Source organism: Aulostomus chinensis, chromosome 5 (genome assembly GCF_037954235.1).
Source record: "Aulostomus chinensis isolate RoL2024-O1b breed Wild chromosome 5, RoL_Achi_v1.0, whole genome shotgun sequence".
In the NCBI taxonomy this organism is placed as follows: Eukaryota; Metazoa; Chordata; class Actinopteri; order Syngnathiformes; family Aulostomidae; genus Aulostomus; species Aulostomus chinensis.
In genome coordinates, this window is record NC_141324.1 from 30,690,870 (window position 1) to 30,707,361 (window position 16,492).

At 42.8% G+C, this 16,492-nt stretch overlaps 1 protein-coding gene across 1 annotated transcript in view; it reads left to right on the forward strand.

Moving 5' to 3' along the window:
- Positions 1–16,492, forward strand: part of kirrel1b (kirre like nephrin family adhesion molecule 1b) — a 79,447-nt gene that overhangs the window by 45,216 nt on the left and 17,739 nt on the right. The window contains exons 2-8 of the mRNA XM_086204568.1: positions 437–586; positions 7,008–7,157; positions 7,472–7,629; positions 11,674–11,824; positions 14,445–14,550; positions 15,374–15,522; positions 16,039–16,166. Coding sequence (XP_086060694.1) covers positions 437–586; positions 7,008–7,157; positions 7,472–7,629; positions 11,674–11,824; positions 14,445–14,550; positions 15,374–15,522; positions 16,039–16,166 — 992 coding nt within the window. The remainder of the gene's footprint in view (positions 1–436; positions 587–7,007; positions 7,158–7,471; positions 7,630–11,673; positions 11,825–14,444; positions 14,551–15,373; positions 15,523–16,038; positions 16,167–16,492) is intronic.

The window sequence follows — 16,492 nt, forward strand, 5'->3', positions numbered from 1 at the left end:
CTTGCGATTGGAGCAAGACAGAGAACATGACATGAATGACAAATGTGCCAGTTACAGTTGTGTTGATTGTGTTTACATGAATGATTTCATCAAATCACATGAAGCTTTTCTCCCCTCTATGCGTGCATGAATGCAAGAAATTCAATTCAAAGCTTTACAATCCTGTAAGACAAATTTCACTTACACTTTATATTAAAGCGTGCTCTCAATAAAAATATAAACATGATATAAAGTGACAATAAAAACGACCCTACACACAATAAAAACACATGACAAATAACCCCCGAGCCACCATATGGACGAGCGTGAGTTGATAACACCGGAAAGGGGCCATGTAGCTTAATGCAATGCAATAAATGATGGCAGCTCATGGCCGGGTCATAATGAAAGGAATTGATCCCCCCTCCCCCCCCTCCCCCCCGTCACTCTGTTGCAGTGTGCTGCGTCCGCTTCTCCCAGGAACCTGCAGACCAGTCGGTGGTACTGGGAGAGAAGGTGGTGCTGTCCTGCGTGCTCTTCAACTACAGCGGCATCGTCCAGTGGACCAAGGACGGCCTGGCTCTCGGAATCGGAGAGGGTCTCAGAGGTGAGGGAGGGGGAGGAATCCTGTAGCGGAGGGAGGGAAAAACCTTCCAGCACCACCAAGCAGTTGGGATCACGGTGAAGTGAAGAATAACTCAGCCACGGTTTCGCTTCAGTTTTGACTATAAGAACCCTGACAAAAGCTATTATGGCAGAAGAGTATAGATTTTTTTCTTTTAAAGGGAATGAACAGTGTGGCGAGAGAGAGAGTTAAGAGCCAAGAGGCGTGTGAGTGACAATCTGGGCAAAAATGAGTCCTGTATATCATGCTGAATTAGAGAAAATCCCTCACACTGCTGACAAAAGCAGACGCACATTCGCATTTACATGTTAAGCCGACACACACATCCAGCATTACTTCCAGTGGGTGCAACAGCGGAGACGTTTCATTTCAGAGCTGGTTAAGCGTCGCATGCAACCAAAAGTGAGGAGTCAAAGGGTCAAAGCCTCCAGAGAAAGAGAAGTGGGGATTTTTCTGCATTTGTAGGATGATCAGAGGATTGAAGACATTTAGAAACATATTCAAAATACCTCTTTAAGTGTGAATCCAGCTCTTATTTTTCTGCCGTGTATAATGTTCCAAGGATGAAAATGATCTCTTGGATGGAACAGCATCTGCAATGGCATTGAGAATCCCTATTGAAATCAAATTGGATTTCAAAAGGACATCATGGAGAATAGGCTGCATATGGTTGGCGAGAGAGAGATAGCAGCCAGATAGAGCCGTCTAGTCAGAGAGGCGCGTTCGAGGAGGCTGATTGAAACGGCAAAATTTGAAAAAGACTCCTTCACTTTCACAAGAATGTTTTTATGCTCATTTGAGGTGGTTTTTGCCTTTTCTGAACAAGACATCATCTGCAAAATAGGAGATGGAGCACATCTTAACCCACGTAAGTAGCCAGCTGTGGCGATCGCCTGCATCGTCCTGGACAGCACTGCAGTCAGAAGGTCACGGGTTCAAGACCAGGCTGTACCAGGTCCTTTCTGTGAGAGGTGGTTGCTCTGTTACGGTGCGGGTTTTCTGGGTGCGGCAGCTCAGGGGTGGTGATGTGGGCAGGGGAGGGGCTTCTTGCTGGTCCCTTTGGACGACCGGTGTTTGTGCGGCTGCAGGGCGAGATTTAACGTCTGTAGAGGACGCGTTAAATGTGAAGGACAAATTTTGTGGTACTGCAGCACCATGGCTGACATCAGCTGGCTTGACACCTGAGAGTGACGTGCTGTTGGGACCACCTGGTCTTCTTCTGCTCCGTTACAGACAGACTTCTGACGGAGCCTGGCTTATTCCCCCCCAACACACTTGATGGAAACCTTCTAATTCACAAATCTGCAACATTTCCAAAGTTTCCTTAGAATTTAGCAGACAATTAAATGGAAACACCACTAGTCACTCGTGAATTCCTCAGGCCAGACCTTTCCATGTATTGGCAGCTGGCTGAAGTTATGTATACCACAATACTGGCCAACCTCGGCTCAACTGCTGAGTGTCTCTGAGATCAAACTAATGTCACTACAGTCCCACAGGCATCCAGGGATGTAGCTGCGTAGCCTTTTTCTTGTCTGATGGGAGGCCCACAAAGGAGGCTGCAGATAAAACTGCAATACTTGTGCAATGAGAGGTAAACAACCCTGACAACTAAACTTTGTAACTTGACACCCGTGGGATTGAACTTTTAAAAATGGTGTTTTCAAGCGTAATCATTTGTGATGCTAAGTGGGATTTCTTTGGTGTTTCTGTCAGTCTGTGAGTGTGATATCTCACCTCTGACACATTTGAGTGTTGGTGACACTACAAGCCAGGATTTGACATCAAACATTACAGCAAATGTGTAGTTTTTCTTATATCCCACCATTAAATGCATTTCCAGCTGCAAAGGGAGATGTCAATGCTGTTTTGTTTTTGTTTCCTCCGGAAAAATTTACGAGAAAACAATTTCATTACCTTCCTGAAAGCCTTTTTTAAAAATCATTTGGCAAAGGAGAGTAAAGAGGAAAACATTTATTTATATATGATCATGTCAGCTATGTTTACGGAACAATTTATTACTTTACAGCACAGTAATAAGCACATTCGCACTCACATGGTGTCCTTCAGCCGTAAAGAACACATTATAACGTAAATTCAGCCACAAAACACACACACACACACACACACACACACACAGTCACTGAAGTGATAATCTGACATGTGATGTCATTCTTATGTTAAACTCAATTTAATTTACAAGTTTAGTAAAGGTCAGATTGTGTCTCTCTCTCTCTCTCTCTCTCACACGCACGCTCACACTCTTGTATTCTCCATGTAGAACTATCATTATGTGTTTCTCCCTCAATTCATGCTTCCCTTCTCTCTCCTCTCGTTTGGACTGCTCTCTTACTTCTCTTTGTCCTTGCAGGCCTTGGCCAACATGGCTCCACTGGCAAAGACGCCAGTGTTGATCAACATGTTGTCCTCTTTGTCGTCTTTCTTCTGCTTCTCTTCCATCCGTCCATGTTCTCGATCATTGGTATTATAAAGCTGTTAGTGTATATCTGCCAAACCAGAGCTGCTCACATATGTATTCTGACCACACTGAACAAAAGTAGAATCTGTGTATAACCACAACTCCTGGAGCCAAAATACTGCATGGATGTGGCGGGATCTCCTCGAGGTGCAAAACTCATCATGGAGGTGGCAGGACAAAGGGTTTGTACTTACCGAGGGCAACGTTTGTGCAGTTAACGCTCTGTACGTTGGTTTGACAGCCAGTCGTCGCCCTCGAGCATCCTCATCAGGATCCTCTCCCACCAGCCTCGCCTGCTAAAAGAAAAGCAGCTGTATAACAGCACATCTGCTTCCAGGTGTTGAAGATAACTTCTCCTACACTGAGAAGAAAGCAGAACTTGCTGTTGCTGTAGTTGTTGCTGTTGTTGTTGTTGCTGTTGCTGTAGTTGTTGCTGTAGTTGTTGCTGTTGTTGTTGTTGTTGCTGTTGTTGCTGTTGTTGTTGCTGTTGTTGTTGTTGTTGTTGTTGCTGTTGTTGTTGTTGTTGTTGTTGTTGTTGTTGTTGTTGTTGCTGCTGTTGTTGCTGTTGTTGTTGCTGCTGTTGCTGTTGCTGCTTTAGCGGCGCAGAAATGATGTGATGATATAACCTGCTGCTGGAAATGCTTCTGCAGACATTCATCAGAAGAAGAAGAAAATGTGACATTTGTTTGAGGGGTAAAAAGTGACATCAGATCACATTTGGGTCTCAGCGTTGACCTGCAGGTGCTTGACAACACCAGGTGAAAATGGGCGTGGTCAAGTAGAATCTGACGGCAATCTGGTCACAACAGTTCATTTTAATGGCAGGTGTAAAGATGGCTGCAGTTTCATCCCTCCATCCATCATCCATCCATCCATCCCTCCATGTTCCTCCTCTCCTCCTGTTGAGGGTGGTGGGGGTGGAGCCTATCCCAGCAGCCTGGACAGGTCACCAGTCCATGGCAGGGCCAACACATAGAGACAGACAACCATTGGCTCTCCCAGCCACGCCTACGGTCAATTTAGAGTCTGGATTAACCTGGTCCCTCTTGATGTCTTTGGACTGTGGAGGAAGCTGGAGTACCAGAGAGAACCCAGCAGGAACAGGGAGAACATGGAGACTCACCCAGAAAGACCCCGTGCTGCAGCCGGGGCTCCACCCACAGCCTTCTTGCTGGGGGCCACAGGGAGGACCACTGCTCCACCCACAACCTTCTTGATGGGGGCCACCGTTCAGCTCCCAGAAAAGGTCTTGATCATATTTTGGAGAAAAGGCCAAGAGGACATATTTGGAGTCTAAAAGTTAATAACCCTGAAACATTTGCGAATATTAAATTGGTATGGAACGTTCCCTAAATCAGTGACACTACAGACTGCAAATTACAGTCGTCAAATTAACAAAAATTAGATTTGAACTTGTTGAGATTTTGTTGACTAACCCTTGACTCAAGATAAAAATAATCCAATTATTAAAGTGTGCCTGAGACTAAGATGCGTTTTGTTCAAAATTAATATCAACTTCCCAGAAAACACTGAGGAGGCACCAAGACTCACCACTGAGAGAGCAGTGAGTTTGATTCATGGACTAAAACTAAAATAGTTACGCTTTTCTTTGACTAAGATGAGACTGCAGTACTTTTACTCAACTAAAACTTTAAATAAAAACGATGGATGACTAAATATGATAGAAACTGAAAAGAGCATTTGATACAAGTATCAACAGCTGCCACAAGTAACACTAGTGTCTATACACTGCCTTCTATTTAATTAGTGTAGAAATAAGATTAATTTGTTCTGATGTGACAAGGCACTGGCATCTGAGAGGTTGTTGTGATGTGTAGGCGTGCAGATCGTGCTTTCAAAACATACCTGCACTTTACACATCAGCACCAAGGCACAAGTTCCTCTCACAATAACAGCCTCCTGGCTCAGCTTAAATATAGAATGTAGAAAGTGCAAAGAATGTATATAATTGTCAGTGTACAGCCGTGTGAGTGTGGTGTTTACAGGTAATCACTGCACATACATAAAAGACAGACTTCTCCCATCTATTCACCACCTGCAGGCATCAGTTGTTCATCCTCAACCGCCTCCTCCTTCTTCTTCTCCTTCGCCTTCTCCCAGGGGTGCTGTCACCTCTGTGGTTGCTATGCTGCGAGGTGCTGGAGTGGATGATGTAATCTCCTCTAATACTTTTGCCCCCCCCCCCCCAACCCACTCCCACCTCCAGACACGTCCTCTGCGCACCCCAACTGCCTGCCTTTGCCATCTGAATCCATGATGTCATGTTAGGATTGGGCACAGAGGATCAATGAGTGCCCCCTAGTGGGATGTCACACTCAATTATGTCTTTGAGAGATGTGGGTTCAAGGGGGGGGGGGTAGTTTGTGGATCATCCAGGAGCCGATGTGGCATCATTGTCTCTGCAGGTATGATGATGTTTGATCGCCTTCAGCTGTTTATCTACGGCTGGGCTGCTGTTCCTGCTTTCATTCCCTCCCCCCGTGTTCTGTGTCGAGGACTCACACTATCATCATCTCCTGATGCTCGGGTTAATGCAGCTGCAGAAAAAGGTCTGATGTAAATGCTGTGTTTTAAAATGAAAAGCTTTGACATTTTCATATAAACACACGTCTTGCCTGCTGCTATTAATGTAGTACGATTGTGATTCAGCGTTTATAATTCATGAGAGCTTTTACATCTTGGAAATGTAGTGAGCACGGGGGTCCTTCGCTGCTGACGGACCAAGAGGATGAAAAGAATCACTGTTGTTTTCAAAGCTTTTCCTTTTTTGTTGTTTTCCCAGCATGCACTGGATCAGACACCATCTGAGGAGTGACAGTTTCAAGTTCACTAACGTTAGAAAGTGCTTTACATTCAGCTCTGTACTTACCTCCGCTAGCACGTAGCCTGACAAATGGTCGCAGTTTTTCTGTCCAAGAGCTTTAAGATTTAGTCAAATTAGATTTTTGTGGTGGAGTTTAAAGTGTTTAGAAAAAGGGTCAGTTCCTGTAAATATGTAGCAGAACAACAAGAAAGGAAATGGTTCACCTTGAAGTTGTTTCCAGGGTCCTATGGCGCATCCAGCTGAACCACCTGCCGCGGGCGCCCTTGTTCACAGAGGCACTGAACCGCAATGTTACAGTTTGTTTTTTGATCAAATCAAACTGTTTGTGGATAATTGGGTGAACAAAGACGTGGACGATACTGGACGCTGTTTGGAGGGTTTGAGATCAAACATTTTTGGACAGATTTGCTGTTGTCAGCTGTCAGACTCCATTAGCTTCAGGCAAAGACACGTGGCTGGTTCTTTCTGCATCCTGGACACATGAAGAAGGGACGCAGGAGAGGAAACTGTCTTCCTGGGCTCAAGAAATCTATTTGTGTTTATTTAAAAGATAAAATACAGTTTTTTGGGTGAAGTATTGCTTTAAACCTTTGTGACCAGAGTTTATGACTTTGGGAAACTAAACATGAAGACCAATGAAGCCTTGTGCTCCAAAGAAAATAAGATGGATTTGAGCACATTAAAGTCTCCCTTCCTTCTCCTTTGATTTTCTAGTTTATTTCTAGTTCCCTCTTCAGAATATGAAAAAATTAAAAGTTTCATTTCAGTGCTGTACCAAACGTTCATCATTTCGTGTTTCTAAAATGAAGATGATATTATGCTCAGACGCAGATCGTTCTTCAAGCTAAAGTAAGGACTCGTGGCTTTCATAGCAGTCTGTAATGTTCCCTTCCCTCATGCCAGCAATCAAAAGGAGGGTATTTTTTTCAAGGTGAAACCCTGTTTTGAAATTACATTCCATAAGTATAATGTCCATATTTGGCTTTTCAAACCCCAAAATCAACCCTGACAGATCTGAAACTTCAAGTCAATGAGTCACACAAGATAACAACTGCCAACCTGCTCTGTGTCTCCTGCAGCCTGGCCCAGGTACCGGGTGCTGCGAGCTCTGGACATTGGCCAGTACAACTTGGAGATCTCCAACGCCGAGCTGTCCGATGACTCTCTGTACGAGTGTCAGGCCACAGAGGCCGCCCTGCGCTCCAGGAGAGCTAAACTTAACGTGCTCAGTAAGTGGATGCTGGGGGGATTTGGAGTTACCAATGTGGTAAAAGAAGAAGTTACAAAACAACAAAAATGAACCGAACAATGTTGGCAACAGAGGGCCATGTTTAGTCACACACAAAGCGAACATTATGACTGACAGACTGTGTTGCGATGGGGTGATTTCATCATCACAACTCGCCTTTTTCATTTTTTTCAGTTAAGACTGAGTGGAAGACACACAGAAAAGTTTGAGGAGAACTTGTATGTTTAGTTTCTGTGCGCACATGCATGAATCTGTCTTCTTGTCAAGTAATATATTTGTGTTTGCTTCCTCGAGTCCCCCCTGAGGATCCAGTGGTGGAGGGAACCCCAGAGCTCCTACTCATGGCTGGGAATCCATACAACTTGACCTGCGTGACCCGCGGGGCCAAGCCTGCAGCGCACATCCAGTGGACCAAGGATGGAGTGCCTGTGGAAGGAGCCCACCAGTCCACGGTGACTCACACACTTCCATGCAAACACGCAGACATTAACACACACACACACACACACACACAAATACACACAAGCACAAGGCAAGAGTCACGCAACATAAAACGCACATTAAACCATGAAGAGTTTATCACACTTACAGAAGATCTGCATAATCTCACATGCCTACTGGTGGATTAAAAGGGTTTAAAGCACAAATTCTAGTACAATAGAAGAACAATCTGTTCCTCAGACAAAACCTGGAAGCCAGTGTGTTCCTCAGTGTGCTTGTTTGTTTGGTTATTTATATGCTCTCTTTGCCATGGGCACTGTGAAGAGGAATTAGAGTACAGACTAGACAGCATCTTAGTTGCCCTGCGTTAGATGAATACATGTCACCATGCAGTTAGAAGGACAGCCAAAGACAATGTGGACCTTGGTTGACAAAAATTACACCTTTGTGTAGTGAACTATTTGATTATAAATGGAATATCCTGACCTGCAGCTGGGAGAGTTGGTGTTGCCACGTGAAACCTGGCAAGGGGCATTTTCATACAGTTTACTGTTGGTGCTTTTTTTGAGCTAAAGAACTCATGGGATGTTTTTCAGGCGGCCAGCACCTTTGTGTAAGCGAACCGCCCCAGTAGGACCTCTCTCTGGACTGCTTTTTGGAGATAGTTACTCGTGAGTGGCTTTGAAAAACTGTGAGGCGGAGCTCAACGAACTGGACTCATGGGTCAGTGTCGAAATGCTTTCAAACGCTTCCCTGGAGTGGCAACATGGACTGAGGAAATTCTTGGAGGTTTTGTTGCTGCAAGTGGCTGTGAAAAAAAAAAGAGTTTGACAAAGCCTGCATTGCAGAACCAGTCCAAAGTCTTCGGGGTGGCCTTTGAGCAGCAGGCGCGTACCAGTAATCCCTGTCCTACATCAGTGTGCACGTAGAAGTCATCCAAGCCAAGAAATTTCCCTCACAGGTTAGCAAAACATATGCACCTGTCGTAAAACTAAAAACCAGCTTTGTGCAGCACAATTAAATTACAACCCCCTAAAAATGTGCAAAAACTAAAAAAATATGGTAAAAGCATGATAAACATATCCAGAGACGACAGTGGGTGAACGTCTGTGGTGTCTGGCATCCCAACACAAGAGTTGTCCACTCATTTTCTGACGATGTGCAGTAAATTCCACACGTCCCAAATCAGCCATTCGCAGAAGGCGGCGATGGTCGCCGAGTTCTCTGCTCCATTTGGTCTTTTTCTGCTCCTTCGACAGGATCAGTGGTTTCTGAATGTTGAAACCGAACAACGTTATCGTGTCATCGCCTTCATCCACAAAACAGTGGAAACAGAAATGCTGATTGAACCACTTCGAAAAATGTTCCCGTAAATGTTCGCACCGCCTGGTGAGCCTAAGTTCCCGTGGGGGAGAACTTTCCTCAGAATCCCAGCCACTGACAGCGTCACTGCTCGCTGCACCAAACAGGAACTCGCCGGTGATCACCAACAACATTTGATTGCTAAAAGCCTGAACGCTGCTGTTCTGAAGGCTCTGCAGCCCCTCGGTTTCTGCCAGCGAGGACATTAAAACCCACGTGAGCACGTTAGATGGGAAACCTGCAGCAGCAGGACAGGACGAGCGAGGCCACACCAGAAAGTTCACCAGCCTTAATTTAACGAAGCACGTTGCCCATCTGGAGCTGTCACCTGATTGCAGTCACATGATAAATGAAAAGCACATCGCTGTTGGAACCCTTTAAATAGGACATATTTTTAGGAGAACCGTCAACCTTGTGAGTGAATATCACAAGACCTCGCTGAGCGCTCGCTCAGTTCCTGTTTCACGCAGAAAAAATAGTTTAGAAGCTGGTCTACCATCTTCCAATTAGAAATTAAAATCATGATTTATCTGCAGTTTTAAAGCTGAATGTGAGGCCATCTTCCTCTTTATTTCTTTCTTCTTTTTTTTTGGTTAATGAACACCAAATACTTGCAGTGTTCTTTCTTGCTTTGGGTCATTGATGACCTTTATTATTTCAGGAAAAGTGATCCCCTCAAACTCAACACTTATGGTCAAACAACCATTTAAACTAAAATCTGACACCACAAGCATAGTAACAGCCGGGTTTTGGGACCTCACTAGTACAGTAAAAGATAGCCACAAGTGCACATACACATGCCACAACTGTACTAACTGACATTTTCACACACAGTCGTGTTTTTTACACTTTTTCTCTCACATTCACACACTCTTCTTCCTTCACACTCCCGTGTACTCTCCTTCACATGACATTATGCCTGCAAGCGCACACACGCGCTCACACTCACACACACTCTCACACAAACACATGCTCTCACACACACACACATGCTCACACACACACACACACGCACACACACACAAACACATGCTCTCACACGCTCACACACACACACACACATGCTCTCACACACACAAATGCTCACACACGCTCACACACACATGCTCACACACGCTCACACACACACATGCTCACACACGCTCACACACACACACATGCTCACACACGCTCACACACACACATGCTCACACACACACACACATGCTCACACACGCTCACACACACACACGCTCACACACACACACATGCTCACACACGCTCACACACACCCATGCTCACACACGCTCACACACACACACACTCACACACGCTCACCCACACACACACACATGCTCACACACGCTCACACACACACATGCTCACACACACACATGCTCACACACGCTCACACACACACGCTCACACACACACCCATGCTCACACACGCTCACACACACCCATGCTCACACACGCTCACACACACACACGCTCACACACACACACACACACTCACACACGCTCACCCACACACACACACACGCTCACACACACACACATGCTCACACACACACACACGCTCACACTTATTCCACCCTGTTCCTATTTTACTGAACATACATGTTCACCGCTGTCGACACTTTCTGACAGACGGTTGCAGCTTCATTGCTAAACGCTCCTCTTCCTTTTCAAATCTGGGATATGTTCGTCTGATCCTTTGCCATACATTTTTAGTGAAAACAACTGTCTGAAACCCAAATATAAATTATATTTCCAATGTTGTAACACAGAGAATAACTGCAAATCCTCGCATCTGAAGGTTGGAGGCTAAAGCTGAGTGCACGCTACAAGATAATTGGCCAGTTTGGTGCATCTGATTTTCTCCTCCTGACAGTTGTTTGACCGTTCACGGTTTAATGCTAATCTGAACAGATTATCTGCCTAAATTATCCTGTAAATTGAGGGAATTACACACCACTTTGAATGGAATACTGAGCAGAAACGCTCGGTACAGCAGCCGGTGAAAGGGAGCACCCCAGCAGCATGTTGCACACTTTAGCTTGTAGCAGGTGCTAGCAGGAGCCCCACTCCAGATCAACAATGAACCTTAACATCCAGCTGATGCCGAAAATTGTACGGAACCAGTTTACGACATCTCGCCGCTTCCATGTCTGTTTGTATCCTGAAGTCAGGTTTGGTCACACGAGTTTAGCAACGGTGTCGTTTCTGCGTTTCGTGATGACGGCGTGTGAGTCTGGTTCGATCTGTTATCGTCCCTGTTGTTGCAACTGCACTTTTGCTTGAAAAATCATTGCAAGCATTGATTTTCTCTTGACTGATCAGGCGACGACTCCTCTCAGCATTTGTTTCTTTTCAGCTTTTGCGTCAGCTTTATTTTGATGAATAGCCCAAAGCTATTATAAAATTAAATTGCTTGAATTAATTGAAACAACATTTATTAGAAAGGCATTTTCTTGCAGCAACATTAAGTGCCTCAATTATGAAGTTGGAGAGTTTTCTGTTGCATTTGAAATTCATTTATTTTGTGTTGAATTTCTACCTTCAGATTTCTATTTTAGTCTTAGGGTGAGGTTACAGTAACCTCACGTCCCTCTCTCCTCCCTTCCTCTTTCTCATGTCTCCCACGCGATTCTCCATCGCTTCTTTTTTGTCCTTATCCACCTCCACCCTCCTCCTCCTCTCCTCTCCGACAGGAAGTACTACCGGACAGGAAGAGGGTGACCACCAGGAGCTACCTTCCTATCATTCCGGTCGACACCGACAGTAACAGCAACTTCACCTGTGTGGCCAGTAACCCGGCGGTCCCCATGGGCAAACGAGCCACCGTCACCCTCAACGTCCACCGTACGTTGCTCAAAAGAAATCATTTTAAAAACCCTGACTGGTTCCAGCCTCTTAGCTGTTTTAATTCATTAGCAGTTTTGCAATTGACTGAAATTCAGTGTTTCGTTCCAATTTTTCTTTTTTTTTTACAGGATATGTATGCATTCCCATTTGTAGTTTAGTGTTTCTTTGAGACAGTATGAGACAGAACAACTGTCAAATGTTATCTATTAGCCTACCCTTTATCTCTGAAAGCCTTTAGACCAGAAAATAAAGTTAAAAACAGCTTTGATCATAAAACATATTCCAAAAGATAGGCTGTAACTTTGAGATTAACAGAAGCAAAACAACAACAAAAAAGCATACATAAAAAAGTGTGGCATAAAAAGTCCCAGCTATGAGATAAAAGGCCCAAGTTATGAAATAGAAATTCATGATTAAGAGATTCAACGTTATTTAGGGAGGGTGCGAGATTGGCAGGGATGTTTCTGTTAACCAGGACGAAGGACTGACTTTACCACAACTGTTAAACTTATTGTTGGCTGATACTGACTGAGGGGATTCACCGATTCACCAAGAAATTTTGGGGGGGAAATGGACAAATGAGATATGGAACAATGAGATATAGAACAATGAGATAGAATGATGAGATATAGAACAATGAGATATAGAACAATGAGATATGGAACAATGAGATATGGAACAATGAGATATGGAACAATGAGATAGAATGATGAGATATAGAACAATGACATATGGAACAATGAGATATGGAACAATGAGATAGAATGATGAGATATAGAACAATGAGATATAGAACAATGACATATGGAACAATGAGATATAGAACAATGAGATATGGAACAATGAGATATGGAACAATGAGATAGAATGATGAGATATAGAACAATGAGATATAGAACAATGAGATATGGAACAATGAGATAGAACGATGAGATATAGAACAATGAGATATAGAACAATGAGATATGGAACAATGAGATATGGAACAATGAGATAGAATGATGAGATATAGAACAATGAGATGAAGAACAATGAGATATGGAACAATGAGATATAGAACAATGAGATAGAACGATGAGATATAGAACAATGAGATATAGAACAATGAGATATGGAACAATGAGATATGGAACAATGAGATAGAATGATGAGATATGGAACAATGAGATATAGAACAATGAGATATGGAACAATAGATATGGAACAATGAGATATAGAACAATGAGATATAGAACAATAGATATGGAACAATGAGATAAAGAACAATAAATATGGAACAATGAGATATGGAACAATAGATATGGAACAATGAGATATAGAACAATGAGATATAGAACAATAGATATGGAACAATGAGATAAAGAACAATAAATATAGAACAATGACATATGGAACAATGAGATATAGAACAATGATATATAGAACAATGAGATATGGAACAATGAGATATGGAACAATGAGATATAGAACAATGACATATGGAACAATAGATATGGAACAATGAGATATAGAACAATGAGATATGGAACAATAGATAAGGAACAATAGATATGGAACAATAGATATGGAACAATGAGATATAGAACAATGAGATATGGAACAATGAGATATAGAACAATGAGATATGGAACAATGAGATATGGAGCAATGAGATATAGAACAATGAGATATGGAACAATAGATATGGAACAATAGATATGGAACAATGAGATATAGAACAATGAGATATGGAACAATGAGATATAGAACAATGAGATATGGAACAATAGATATGGAACAATGAGATATGGAACAACGAGATATGGAACAATAGATATAGAACAATGAGATATGGAACAATGAGATATGGAGCAATGAGATATAGAACAATGAGATATGGAACAATAGATATGGAACAATAGATATGGAACAATGAGATATAGAACAATGAGATATGGAACAATGAGATATAGAACAATGAGATATGGAACAATAGATATGGAACAATGAGATATGGAACAACGAGATATGGAACAATAGATATAGAACAATGAGATATGGAACAATGAGATATGGAACACTAGATATGGAACAATAGATATGGAACAATGAGATATAGAACAATGAGATATGGAACAATAGATATGGAACAATAGATATGGAACAATGAGATATAGAACAATGAGATATGGAACAATAGATATGGAACAATAGATATAGAACAATGAGATATGGAACAATGAGGTATGGAACAATAGATATGGAACAATAGATATGGAACAATAGATATAGAACAATGAGATATGGAACAATAGATATGGAACAATGAGATATGGAACAATGAGATATGGAACAATAGATATGGAACAACTAGATATGGAACAATAGATATGGAACAATAGATATAGAACAATGAGATATGGAACAATAGATATGGAACAATGAGATATAGAACCATGAGATATAGAACTATTCCTCACAATGGAAACGAGGTTCGCAGTGATTAATTAATCCAAGTCTAAGTGAAGTTGGAGTTCCGTAGAAGCAGCAGAACCAGACGTTACCGTGACTCTCGCCTTCACCTGGCTGGTCTGTGTGCAGATCAACAGTCATGACATCATTGTGTTTCCTGGTGTAGACCCTCCCACAGTCACCTTGTCCATCGAGCCTCGTTCAGTCCTGGAGGGCGAGAGGGTCACCTTCACCTGCCAGGCCACTGCCAACCCACCCATCATGGGCTACAGGTCAGGAGGACCTTTTACCCGCATTTCTCTAAAAAACGTGTAAAGACGCAAATCGAATGTTGTCAACATCGCAGTACCGTTGGCGATTGAAGGTGTGGTTATCAACCCTGAGTTCCTCGCTTTTGTCATTTCGATGATGTCTTTTCATCGTCATGTACTTCTGTCTTTCCTGACTGTGTTTTTGATGGGAAAAAACTTTTTAAATGAGTTTTAAAAATAAATTTAACTTGACTTCTTGATGCAACATAAAGAGCCAGACTGCAAATCTGTTCGAGGCCTACATGTATTTGCTTTTTCCATTTATTCCGACAGCCCTGGAGGTGGTTATAATTTCTCCTCTCAGACCAGGATTGATGAAAGTATTGAATGTTTGTCCAATTAAACATGGACATTTATCTTGAATGACAGCAGTAAAGTGAAAATATGCTGTAGTTCAGCAGTGTGGTGCCTAATCTGAGGTTTGAGACTCCACCGGAGCGCGGGAGCTCTGCCAAGTGCTGAGGCACGAAGCCCATTGAGTGTATATTAAAATGTCATCTAATGGCAGATTTGCAGTACGATTATATGATTCTGAGTTAGATATCTGGCAAGATACAGTTAATATAACAGACAAAGAGAAATGTATCTTTAACTCGCAATTACTCTGTCTGGTTTTGACAAAAAAAGGTTTTATTAATGTTACTTTCGTTGATAATACAGAAATGATCATTGATAAATTGTGGAAACCTATCATTGGATCGGCAAGCTGGTTTTTGGGGGTTTGTTTGGGTTTTTTTTGGATCTCTTGCTGACAACTTGTTACCTGGTTGTATTTTTCTGTCAGGTGGGCTAAAGGTGGCGTTCTGCTGGAGGGCGCCAGGGAAAGTGTGTTTGTCACCACGGCAGATCACTCCTTCTTCACCGAGCCTGTGTCCTGTCAGGTGTTCAACGCCGTGGGAAGCACCAACGTTAGCATCCTAGTGGACGTCCACTGTGAGTAGAGGACAAACACTCCTCCACTCTCTGGGAATCTTTGACCGTCCGTTTCTGTTGAGTTTCACCTCATGATGCTTATTTTGAAAGATATTTTGAAACAAATAACATAAGATATGAATAAAAAATAACATAAGTGTCTTCAATCTACGCACAATTTCTTGAATGAAGCTGCTCAGTGATGGTGTGTCGTATCGTAGTGTATCATGTTGTATTGTAGTGTATCATGTCGTATCGTAGTGTATCGTGTCGTATCGTAGTGTATCGTGCCGTATCGTGTCGTATCGTAGTGTATCGTGTCGTATCGTATCGTGTCGTATCGTATCGTGTCGTATCGTATCGTGTCGTATCGTATCGTGTCGTATCGTATTGTGTCGTATCGTGTTTTAACATAAATAGGCAGTAGTTTAGTTTGCGTGCAGGACATTGGGAGCAAATTTCTAGAAACTGGAGAAACTCTCTCTACCTGCTTATTTTCTAAGGAAACCTGTTGCTTGTTGTTTGTCGTGGTCTCAGTTGGTCCCATCCTGGTCGTGGAGCCCAGACCCATCACTGTTGATGTGGATTCTGATGTCACTCTGAACTGCAAGTGGTCTGGAAACCCCCCTCTCACTCTGACCTGGACTAAGAAAGGATCCAGCATGGTGAGAGCAAACATCACAACAACCTTTTGGACTTCAATGCTGCAGCTTGATTTATTCCAGTAATCTGATCAGATTTTTTTAAGTGACTCTTGAAGGAAGCTACACAGAGAGTCAACACCATCCTATGTGTTTAACTATTGGTAAATTCTTCAGAAAACACCCGCCTGAACTTATATTAATGTCTAAAACCCAGACTTCATAAATGTTTGCTTAGTTGTAAAGCAGGCGGTTGGTAGTAAGATGCCGTCTCCATATCGTAAATCTTTAATTCATGCCTAACAAGTTAAGAAAGGCTCCAGGAAAAAAAACTAATGGAGCCTGCTGAG